This window comes from Colobus angolensis, unplaced genomic scaffold (genome assembly GCF_000951035.1).
Source record: "Colobus angolensis palliatus isolate OR3802 unplaced genomic scaffold, Cang.pa_1.0 Scaffold7, whole genome shotgun sequence".
Taxonomy (NCBI): Eukaryota; Metazoa; Chordata; class Mammalia; order Primates; family Cercopithecidae; genus Colobus; species Colobus angolensis.
In genome coordinates, this window is record NW_012120709.1 from 20277957 (window position 1) to 20290398 (window position 12442).

The 12442-nt window shown below is 41.4% G+C and overlaps 1 protein-coding gene and 1 pseudogene across 1 annotated transcript in view; both read right to left on the reverse strand.

Annotated features, from left to right (window-relative positions):
- Window positions 1–12442, reverse strand: part of USP28 (ubiquitin specific peptidase 28) — an 82414-nt gene that overhangs the window by 24412 nt on the left and 45560 nt on the right. The window contains exons 9-12 of the mRNA XM_011926775.1: window positions 12077–12153; window positions 10410–10558; window positions 8427–8554; window positions 4745–4840 (exon numbers count right to left, since the gene is read on the reverse strand). Coding sequence (XP_011782165.1) covers window positions 4745–4840; window positions 8427–8554; window positions 10410–10558; window positions 12077–12153 — 450 coding nt within the window. The remainder of the gene's footprint in view (window positions 1–4744; window positions 4841–8426; window positions 8555–10409; window positions 10559–12076; window positions 12154–12442) is intronic.
- LOC105501178 lies at window positions 1999–3050 on the reverse strand (annotated as a pseudogene).

Sequence of the window (12442 nt, forward strand, 5' to 3'; positions counted from 1 at the left end):
ACAATCTCGGCTCACTGCAACCTCTGCCTCCTGGGTTCAAGCGATTGTCCTGCCTCAGCCTCCCAAGTAGCTGGGACTACAGGCATGCGGTGCCATGCCCAGCTAATTTTTATATTTTTAGTAGAGACGGGGTTTTGCTATGTCGGCCAGGCTGGTCTCGAACTCCTGATCTCAAGTGATCGACCCACCCCAGCCTCCCAAAGTGCTGGGATTACAGGCGTGAGCCACTGTGCCCGGCCAACATTTTTATTCTTAAACTGTAAAAGTAATGCATGTACCTGGTATGAAAATTCAAATACAAAAAAGTATAAAACAGACCATAAAAGTCATCGACCTCCATCTCAGTTCTACTACCTGATGGTATCCATTAACAGTTTCTTTTATATTTTCCCAGGACTGTGTCACACATATACAAGCAGATATGTATAACCTTAAAAAAAAAAAATCTGAAATTTACAATCATTTTATTTTTTCCATTATAAAAATGTATCAAGGGAATAATCAGAGTTTTTAGGGGCTTGGTTTACCAAGATAAAGACTAAAACCTTTTTTTTTTTTTTGGAGACAGAGTTTCGCTCTTGTTGCCCAGGCTGGGGTGCAATGGCATGACCTCGGCTCACTGCAACCTCCGCCTCCCGGGTTCAAGTGATTCTCCTGCCTCCACCTCCCGAGTAGCTAGGATTACAGGCATGTGCCACCACGCTTGGCTAATTTTGTATTTTTAATAGAGACGGGGTTTCACCATGTTGGTCAGGCCGGTCTGGAACTCCTGATCTCAAGTGATCCACTGCGCTTGGCCAGACTAAAAACCATTAACCGATTTATGCCTAGTGTTCCATTACTGGAATGCTAAGCTTGTGGGAGTTATATCCTACTGCTCAAGGTCATCACCAAGGTCTTATTTTTCACACACAAAAAATTGCAGCCTCCAGCGTAAATGAGTTAGAAACACTTTACAAATTCTATTTTTTTATTTTTATTTTTTTTTTTTGAGACAGAGTCTCGCTCTGTCACCCAGGCTGGAATGCAGTGGCACAATCTCAGCTCACTGCAAGCTCCGCCTCCCGGGTTAACACCATTCTCCTGCCTCAGCCTCCTGTGTAGCTGGGACTACAGGAGCCCACCACCACACCCGGCTAATTTTTTGTATTTTAGTAGAGACGGGGTTTCACCGTGTTAGCCAGGATGGTCTCGATCTCCTGCCCTCATGATCCGCCCACCTCGGCCTACCAAAGTGCTGGGATCACAGGTGTGAGCCACCACACCGGGCCTTACAAATTCCTTTTTAACCTACCAACTGGGACCTACATGAAATAAATCCTCTATTACCTTAGGAAAGAGACTGCTTTCCTAAATCAGAAAAGCTGATTTCCAAGCTACTGTCTCACCTCCACTGCCTTAGAACCCTAAGGAGAACTAAACCTCACCTGCGATGGCACCTCTGGCAGTCAAGTAGGAAGAACGAGCAATGTCCTGAAACAGGCTAGATGCAGACTGTGATCCAAAAGCACAGGCTAGATGCAGACTGTGATCCAAAAGCACAGGCTGTGTTAGGAATGGGACCACATAATTTATTATCAAACAAGGATACTTCTGAGAGTGAAAGAAGGTGCTGTTAATTATTCAAGAAGAAGAAGCACAAAATGAGCCATACAGCCACTCTAGTGATCAGGTACTTTGGGAAACTACATTTCCCAGTATGCCCTGTCCCTTGAAAGTCAAAATGCTTCACTGGCACAGAGCACCCTAGAACCTGAGGATAGCACCACGTAAGAGGTAAAAGATACAGGGCTGGTTCTGACATGGAGGTTTCCTCCTTCCATGGGACACTTAGCCAGACACAGGACACAACACCAGAGATGGAATTTCAATGGATATTAAATCTAAAGTAGAACTTTTCTCTTGCTAACATTTTTAGCTTCCAAAGATGTGGAGCTAGTTGAGATGTCCATTGGTCTACTTCCCTGTTTCTCCTGGTACTGCTTCTGACTCCCCATGTCACCAACATCCCCACTGCCACCAGTCTTTCGGAGAATTCTGGGCAAGTTGTTCTTCCCACTTGAGTTCAACCAATTTGTATAGATCCATAGTGGCCTGGGTGTCTTCCACAGAGGAATGCCTATTTTCCCAACCCAGATGTCCCAATTCAGCAGATTCTTGATGAGACGCTTCAAAGACACGGTAACGTTCACCGTGCAATCAGCCTTCTAGTTGGGGAGGAGAAGGGGATTATGGGAATTGTCACTGGTGAAGCACTTCGGATGAAAGTACTGAAGGGCTTTGAAGTCATCATGAATGGCATGTCCACCACCATCTTCCCTGTATCTTCAAGATATGCCACGAGCAATCTTGAAAGAGCATGGCATTCACCATGTGCTGCTTCTGGACACCACTCCACCTGGTCTGGCAGTTCACAGTATGGCCGGGGAGGATGTACTCATCATGAAGCACATCTCCACTGTAGCTGACAGTGCTACATGGAACCAAGAAAGTAACATGCCCTTTGGGTCCTGTGTCCAAGTACCTCACAGCCAACTGCCACTATTCTTCCTTGGCAACTTCTGGGATGCTCCAGAGCATTTATTCTGAGTGAGTGTGGGTAGAGTTCTGTGGGGCGCTGACCTGAGAGGATTTGTTCTGTGGGCCTTTCTTCTGGGAGTGGGTTGGGTGGCTATTAATCTTTAGAAGGGCACCTCCAGCAAATCTACTTAGCTGCAACAGAATCAGCATTCTTTGAAGGGGCAGGGGACAGCCAAGACACTGCAGCTTTCCTGTCCAGGGACTCTTCTGACCCACTGCTGGAGGCAGCTGCCTTCTTTTCTGGGAAGGGAGGGTCTTCCAAGTGCCATCCACCCTAGGAGTTTCCTCTTTCTTTGGAGGTTCTGAGTGTAATTTGGGTGCCTTGCTAGTGGGCTGGTTCTTTTTATTCAGAAAGCCTCTCTGTTCCAAAAGTTGCCACTTCTTAACAAAATCTGGTGCTTGGCAGTTCCTTCTAATGCCTTTTTGAGAGCAGGTTCCACCAAATCCAGACTGAGGAGTCAGGTAGACATGGGGACGGTAGGTGGTGAAGGGTGTGAGGGTGGGGTGGGGGAGTGGGGGAGTATGTTCCCTGGCCCCTCTGGCCTCCTGAAGGTACAACTCGAAGGTCTCATTTTATTTTAAAACAATAGCATTATCATGCTAAGGAAAAGGCTCCCATACTCTATTTTGAAATCCAGAATACCCTGTTGTCCCCTGGTAAATTGGTACTTTTGAACTATAAAACATTGTTTCTTTTATGTTGCTGTGAAGAGATGGGGTCTCTTATGTTGTTGTGAAGAGATGGGGGCCAGGCGCGGTGGCTCACACCTGTAATCCCAGCACTTTGGGAGGCCGAGGCAGGTGGATCACGAGGTCAGGAGTTCAAGACCAGCCTGGCCAACATGGTGAAACCTTGTCTCTACTAAAAATACAAAATTAGCTAGGTATGGTGGCACATGCCTATAATCCCAGCTACTCAGGAGGCTGAGGCAGGAGAATCACTTGAACCCAGGAGGCGGAGGCTGCAGTGAGCTGAGATCATGCCACTGCACTCCAACCTTGGAGACAAATCAAGACTCCATCTCAAAAAAAAAAAAAAAGAGAGGGAGAGAGAGAGAGAGATGGAGTCTCACTAAGTTGCACAGGCTGGTCTCAAACTCCTGAGCACAGGCAATCCTCTTGCCTCAGTCTCCCATATAGCTGGGATTATAGGCACATGATACCACATCCAGTTGATATGGTTGATTCTATAAAAATAATTTAAAATTTCCAGCCTTACAAAGTATCACTAAAACTTAAAGGTTTAGTAAAATACTGCCAGACTTAAGAGTCCTGAAAATCACTTCCAGTACAGTACTTGAGGAATGGGTTTTCAGCTTAAGTCTCTATTAAGACAAATGACTAGTCACAATATATCTTGTATAAGCTCTTCTGGAGTTAAGAGTGGAAGCTACAGTGGTAGCGGTGGGGGTACAGTGCAGGATCATCTTAGGCCTGGTATGGAAAGTGTTGCCCTTCAGGGAAATTAATGGCCTAATAAGGGAGTAGGTGGAGGTGGGGTGGTCTTAGAAAGAAAACTGTTAAGTGGATAAAGGGAGGAGAAGCTATTGACTGTGTATGTGATCTCTTTCTTAAGTGCAAAATCAACGGGATCTATCTAGACTAGAAAGAAATTAAATTGACTCCTAAGGAAATTACAGAAAATCATTCCACAGAAATAGTGTAAAACCAACAATCAAAAAAGTGAAAATTCCTCAGAAAGAGAAAGAACTCTATATGCATCAGAAATATTAGCCCTTTTAATCAGCACTGCACTAGGTAGAAAAGCACTGTTTTTTATCTTTCTTAGATGCTTCAGAAACTGCTTTTCCAAAAGTGGACGGGACCATTGTGACACTTGCCTCTCTCATGTTTGTGAAGAAGATGGCAAGGGGAGTAGGAAAAAGGGCTATAAAATCAGAACTCAGGTTCTCCTCGGTACACTGCAGTAACTGTGTGGCTCTGGGTCACTTAAGTACTCTGGGACTGCGATTTACCCCTATGAATAATACTAGCTGATCTTGAAGACTGCTTCACACTTAGACACAAAATTTTCTTAGCTATTTTATAAAATACTCTAATTAATATTTAAATGTTGAGTTAATTTTTAAAGAAAAACAAAGTATCTGTTTTTAATATTCTATTGTCTTTTACATTTCTAAGCAAGAAGGTGTCCAAAACTCACCTTTCCAATTTTTGCTGGAGAATTTTTATTTCCTCCTTCAACTTTCGAATACACTCTCTCTTATTTCGAATAAGCTCCTTGCTCCTGTACATGTACCTAAGTAAATAATCCCACAAACACAATTTATATTTTAAAACATTAATGACATAAAGTCTCAATAAACTAAAGATTCAAGGAAACTTCTTCAATCAGATATAGGGCACCTATGAAAAACATATGGCTGACATTATACCCAAAGGTAAGACTGATACATTCCCCCTAAGATCAGGAACAAGGATACCCACTCTTGCAACTTCTGTTACATATTCAACTGAAGATATAACCAATGCAATAAAGTAAGAAAAACAAACGAAAGGCATGCAGATAGTAAAGAATGAAGTAAAGCTGCCTTTTAGTTCCACATGATGTAAGTATCTATGCAGAAAATCTTAAGGAACCTAAAAAAATACATCAGAACTAATAAGTGAGGTTCGTAAAGTCAAAGGACACAAAGTCAATTTAAAAAAAAAGAAAAAAAAATCAACTGCTATTCTATACACTTGTAAAGAACAAATGAAAAATGAAATTAAAAGCAGGAATTAGAGATACATTTAATCAAACATGTGCAAGACCTGTACACTAAAAATTACAAAACATTGTTGAGAGGTATTAATAAGGACTTAAATAAATCTCTATTAATTTATTTAATAAATGGAGCTAAACACTGTTCATGGATTGAAGGACTCAATATTATTATTATTTTTGAGATGGAGTCTCACTCTTGTCGCCCAGGCGGAGTGCAATGGCGTGATCTTGGCTCACTGTAACCTCCGCCTCCCGGGTTCAAGCAATCCTCCTGCCTCAGCCTCCCAAGTAGCTGGAATTAACAGGTGCCCACCACCACGCCTGGCTAGTTTTTGTATTTTTTTTAGTAGAGATGGGGGTTTCACCATGCTGGTCAGGCTGGTCTCGAACTCCCTATCTCAAGTGATCTACCCGCCTCAGCCTCCCAAAGTGCTGGGATTACAGGCGTGAGCCACCATGTCCGGCTGAAGGACTTGATATTATTATTAAGATGTTGGACCAGGTGCAGTGGCTTACACCTGTAATCCCAGCACTTTGGGAGGCTGAGGCGGGCAGATCACCTCAAGTCAGGAGTTCGAGACCAGCCTGACCAATGTGGGAGAAACACCATCCCTACTAAAAATACAAAATTAGCTGGGCGTACTGGTACCATGCCTGTAATCCCAGCTACTTGGGAGGCTGAGGCAGGAGAATCACTTGAACCCGGGAGGCAGAGGTTGCAGTGAGCCAATATCACACCACTGCACTCCAGCCTGGGCAGCAAGAACGAAACTGTCCCCCCCAAAAAAAAAAGGATGTCAATTCTCTCCAAATTGATCCATAAGTTCAAAACACCACCAAGCAAAATCCCAATAGCCACTGGGTAGAAATTGACAAGCTGATAAAAATTTACATAGAAATGCAAAAGACCAGAATACCTAAAACAATTTTGAAAAAGAAGAACAAAGTTGGAGGATTCACACTATCTAATGTCAAGATTTACAATAAAGTCATAGTAATCAAAACAATATGGCACTGGCATTAGACCACTGGCATTAGACAGAACAGACTCCAGATACAGACCCCACGTATATGTTCAATTAATTTTTGACAAAGTGCCAAGATAATTCGATGGGGGAAAAAGAAATATAAATCAAAGGAAAAATAAGATATTCCTACACACCCACTAGATGGCTAAAATTAGAAACACTTATAATTCCAAGCACTGGCAAGGATGTAGAGCCAATGGAGCCTTCAAACATTGCTAGAGGAAAACTGTATAGTCATTTCAGAAAATAGTTTGGAAATTTCTTATAATGTTCAATATACACTTTTCATAGAACCAAGCAATCCTACTCGTACATATTTTACCCAAGAGAACTAAAATCTATGCCAAGGATTATACATGGCAGCTTCATTCATAATAACCTAAAACTAGATACATCACCAAATGGTGAATGAAAAAAAAACAGCACGGCAGTACATATTACAACAGAATAATACTCAGCAATAAAAAGGAGCAAGTTACTTATATATAAACAACATGGGTGAATTGCAAAAACATTATCCTAGAGAAAGGACACAACCAGAACAGAGTACCTACTAAATATTAATGTTACTAATGCCACATTCTAGAAATGGTAACATTATAGGGTCCAAAAACATTAAGTGGTTGCCAGGACCTAGGGATGGAGAGAAGGGCATTGATCACAATGGGGCAAGGAAAACCTTTTGGGTGCTAGAAATGTCCTACATATTGACTGTGACGGTGGTTATTTGACTGTATATTTGTTAGAACTCACTGGTTATATGCCTAAAAATAAACCATGGGATAAGAATGACTACATAAAAAATAAGTAAAAGAGGCCAGGTACGGTGGCTCATGCCTATAACCCCAGCACTTTGGGAGGCGGAGGTAGGCAGATCACGAGGTGAGCAGATCCAGACCATCCTGGCCAACATGGTCAAACTCCGTCTCTACTAAAAATACAAAAATTAGCCAGGTGTGGTGGTGTGTGCCTGTAATCCCAGCTATTCGGGAAGCAGAGGCAGGAGAATCGCTTGAACCCAGGAGGCAGAAGTTGCAGTGAGCCAAGATGTTGCCACTGCACTCCACCCTGGTGACACAGCAAGACTCTGTCTCAAAAAAAGAAAGAAAAGAAAAGAAAAGAAAAGAAAAAACGCAAGCCACCACACCTCTCTTTTTTTTTTTTTTTTTTTGGGGACAGGGTCTCACTCTGTCACTCAGGCTGGAGTGCAGTGACACAAACACGGCTCACTGCAGCCTCTACTTCCCAGGCTTAGATTCAAGCAACTCTCCTGCCTTAGTCCCACCAAGGACCTGGGACTACAGGTGCACACCACTACACCCAGTTAATTTTATTTTATTTTTAAGAGACAGGATTTTTGTCATGTTGCCCAGGCTAGTCTTAAACTCCTGAGCTCAAGTTATCTGCCCACCTTGTCCTCCCAAAGTGCTAGGATTACAGATGTGAGCCACCAAGTGGTCTCAACCAGACTTTTATAAAATTAAAATTCTAGGCTGGGCACGGTGGCTCACACCTGTAATACCAGCACTTTGGGAGGCTGAGGTGGGCAGATCACCTGAGGTCGGGAGTTCGCAACCAGCCTGACCAACATGGAGAAACCCTGTCTCTACTAAAAATACAAAATTAGCTGGGCGTGGTGGCACATGCCTGTAATTCCAGCTACTCGGGAGGCTGAGGCAAGAGAATCACTTGAACCCGGGAGGCGGAGGTTATGGTGAGCCAAGATCACACCATTGCACTCCAGGCTGGGCAACAAGAGCAAAACTCTGTCTCAAAAAAAAAAAAAATTAACATTCTATAATGTAAGTCTGCTAGGAGCCCCCCAACCCCCGGAATTCAGGTAGTTCCTACCCCCAAAAGAAGGGGGGCTTTCACCTAAAGTCTTGCTACTCAAATCATGGTCTGGAGATCAGAAGCAACATGAGCACAACCCTGGGAGGTCTTAGAAAAAGGCAAAGACCCTCAACCTAGACTCACAGAATCCAAATTTGCATATTATCATGACTCCCAGGTGATTCCTATGCATACTAAGTACATGCTCATCTCTACTGCTGCAATACATCAGGAAAAAAAATTAGCCAAGAACTCACCTGTCCATATAAATAATCTGAGGAAATTCCAGCTTATTGTGAATTTTCTCTGGCTGCCCAAGGGACTGATTAAACTCAAATCTTGAGAGTTCAAAGGTCAACACTGGAGGTAGCTTTGTAAACCAACGCTAGTGTCAAGAGTAGAAATGTGAGAGAAAGAAAAATTAATTTTAGTAAATAACAATAGCCAGATTTAAAATATCCCTCATCAAACTTTCTTCCTTTGGTATAGAACTTATACTCAAGGCAAACTCATACTAGAACTTTTTTTTTATCCCAAACACTAAAGGGAATGAACACTTAGAATCTCATTCTCTTACAGAATATGGCTCAACATTCCTCAAGACTCCAAATTTACTAGCCAGTCAACAGAATTTTACTCAACCATCATCCTCATAAGAAACCACCCTTGGATATGTGAACTGCACTAAGCATCTACACAACTCACTCATTACATCATCAGTTTCAAAAGAGATTTAAAAACTTAAGAAAACAGTTAGCCTAACTAAAGAATATGAAATTATGATCGAAGCAGCATGTAGCTAAAGAGACAACTCCATGGGCCAGCTAAAAAGACTCATATGTGTACATGTATTACACGCTGTTTTAGTCTATTAACCATAATTTGCATCTCCTTTATGTGTACAAAGGAAATTTGAAATAGCCTCATGGTTTTACAATTTCTCAATGTCTAAGAAAAATCTCTGAATTTCAAAAATTTACAGAGGTCTCATAAAGAAGCCAGTCAAATCAACCTATGATGTTACTTGAGTTTCAAGGAAGGAAGGCACTGACATAAAAAAGACTTAACAGTCAGGGATCACAGGTGAGAAAAAGCTAAATCAGATTTGGCTTTTCTATTCAATTCACCTGTATGTCTGAGGTTCCTGTCAACAGCTTTAAAATGTTTCCTTTACCACAAGTGCAAGCAGCATTCCCTTCAGAGACCCTGTCAGCATAATGAGGTGAATTCAGACAGCCTGTGAGACCACCTCAGGGTAAAATCTAAATGAGCATGATGATTTTGTTGTTTTTGTTTAATTTTTATAGAATTCCCATCCTGGAATACAGGTCTTCACAGGCCTAAGTACAGCTGGTGAACATTCCCTCTTTTGTAAGAGGATGCACCAGGTTTGCACAGATGGTACAGATGACATAATTCCTCCATTAGGAATCAGTTATTTCCTTGAAAAGCCAGGGAGGCAGTAGCTCTCTGAGTTCCAACACTGCTCTACAGTGAATGTATTTTCATATGGCTCATGTTAGGCTCCCTATTTTAATTCAGGAAAGCTCCGCTTTCTCCTATAGTAATTACTGAGTTGGACTCATATATAAGCCACAGTTTTGTCTCAAAACGTATGCTCAGTGGAGAACAATCCCAACTGTATAGTGTTAAGAATTATGTTACAAATGCTATTCACTAATTCTTAACCCAACTGGAATACTGAGATGTTAACTACCCATGCTCTCCCTTTAACTTCCCCCCTTTCTTTCCAACCCAGAAAAAAAAAAAAAAAAAGATAAATAAACAAATGAAAATTAAATTTTAAAAATGTTAAAAGCAAAGGCAGAATTTACAATTGAGCACAGTAAATACTATAACAGGGAAAATATTCTAAATGGCATACCATAGGAGTTAATCACTGTACTTTTACCCTCCGAAAATATGGAGGCAGTGGGTTCTCCCTACTCAGGTACAGGTAGGCTTCAACAGAAAGAGAGAAACTTGATCATACTTAAAACATCAGAAGCAGCATACAACCTTTACATGAGTAACTCAAATTCATAGTTTTAGTAAAAATTTCATTTATCAAAGTACTGATACTCACTGACTCACATCAACTGATGAGAGACTTATGACAAATTCAAGTTCTGCTAAGTGTAAAGTTACTTAATATGTGATGGGAAACTAGTCTGCCCAAAAGCTCACTCCTACTTAACTGGCTTTGTCACTGGCATAGCAAATAAAGATCTCCAACGTACCTCTTGTCCATACTTCACCGAGTGATCAGAGGGAAGAAGCTCAACATCACCCTCCACCATGGCCCCTTCCAAACACTCGTCTAAGTTGCGATAACCGTTTACCTGAAGAGGATACTGGCCAAAGGTCTCATTGTTACAAAAGGGTTTTCCTAGGCAAAGAGAGAGACTTTTTTAAAAAGACATCATTATGACTATCTAAAGCCTATCTTCTGGCTCATGTTCAGAGACAACATTTTAAATTCAGCAACTTCCTGACAGCTTGTTAGAAATGCACTTAAGCCTTTATAGCAACCTCTAACGAGCCAGTCGATCCAGACACTGAACACTGACAACCAGTAACACTGGAAAAAGGCCAGGGGCGTGGTGGCTTATGCCTGTAATCCCACCGCTTTGGGAGGCCAAGGTGGGAGGATCACTTGAGGCCAGGAGTTTAAGACCAGCCTGGAAAACACAGTGACACCCCTGTCTCTACAAAAAATAAAAATTATCCAGGTGCAGTAGCACATGCCTGAAGTCCTGGCTACTCAGGAGGATAAGGTAGGAGGATTTCTTGAGCCCAGAAGTCTAAGGTTACAGTAAGCTATGATGATGCCACTGTGCTACAACCTGGGCAACATAGCAAGAACTTGTCTTTTAAAAAAAAAAAAAAACTGCAAAAAGAAAGACAACCAGACATTATGTGCTTCCTCATCAAGGGTTTTCTCACCACCTGTGAATAGTCTTGCCAAAAAAAGCCTTACCTAACTCTAGTCAAATCTCTAGATCCAACTACCAATTTATAAGAGGAGGAATAGAGAGGAACATGGGGATATGTTAAAATATGTTAAATATGTATCAGAGGACATGCAAACAGCAAAATTTCCGATTGTGGAAATGCTGCAGAACAAACAACCCAGTCTCTCCAAAAAATACATTTCAAGGAAAAAACGATGGAGGGGGCGCCTACAAATATTCAGTCATAAATGAATCACACACTGGGGTCCTGATTAAAACAAACTCTAAAAATAAATTTTTCCATTTTTTAAAAATTATGAAAACAAATTGGAAATCTGAACACTGACTAAATATTTGATAGTTTAAAATGCTATTTTTCAGAGTCATATTGGTACTGGGTTGTTTTAAAAAGAGTATCAGATTGGTAAGAGTGGGGTGGGATGGGGAATGACTGGCTGTGGACTAAGGCTGTATTCACGGAGGTTTTAAAATTGCTCTATTTGAATGTATTCTAAATTCTCCATAATTAAAAATAAATTATGTGTCTAGCATGCAGCTTAGATAGATAAGCCTCCAGAGTGAAAAGTCTCTAGTCTAGAAAAACATTTTGGGCAGTCTCACTCAATAAAACCTTTTGAGATTCGGTATTATATTAGAATAAGCAACACAGAGAAAACTAAGTAAAATCACTACCTGACATTCATGTCAGATTTGGGCTGTGCAAGTATTAATATGATAAATCTGAGATAAAGATTGTGCACATTTTACAGATGAAGAGACTGAGGATCCAGAAGCTTCCACAGATTATCCACAGTTAAACAGAGGCAGAACCAATATTCAGACCTGGGTACTGCTGACTCTCAAGCCTTTTCACTGTACTGCCTCCTCAAAGGGACACAGGAATAAAGATATGATCACAGGTCTAGAATTAAAATTCAGAGCAGAGAATTTACCTTCACGAACCCCTTCAGTCAGGAAAGTACCATAGAACAGCTGCACCATTGGATTTTCAGATTTGTTCCTGGGACTGCTGCTTTTAGGAAAAGGAGACAATTCTGGATTGTTTGGATTAAGATATGTGCTACATAAAATCCAAGCATCATTCAAAAGCAAAAATAGTGCATTTTCATCAACCCCCAAAGAGGCAGGTATGATCTAAATAAGTAACAATTAGTTCAGTTCAAACACTTCTTGAACACCTTCTTTGGAGCATTGTGCTAAACTCTGAAGACACAAAGACAAGAAGGTCCAATCCCTGGACTTAAGGAGCTTAAAGCCTAATAGCGGAGTCACAAATGCAGACAAATACAGGTATCTGT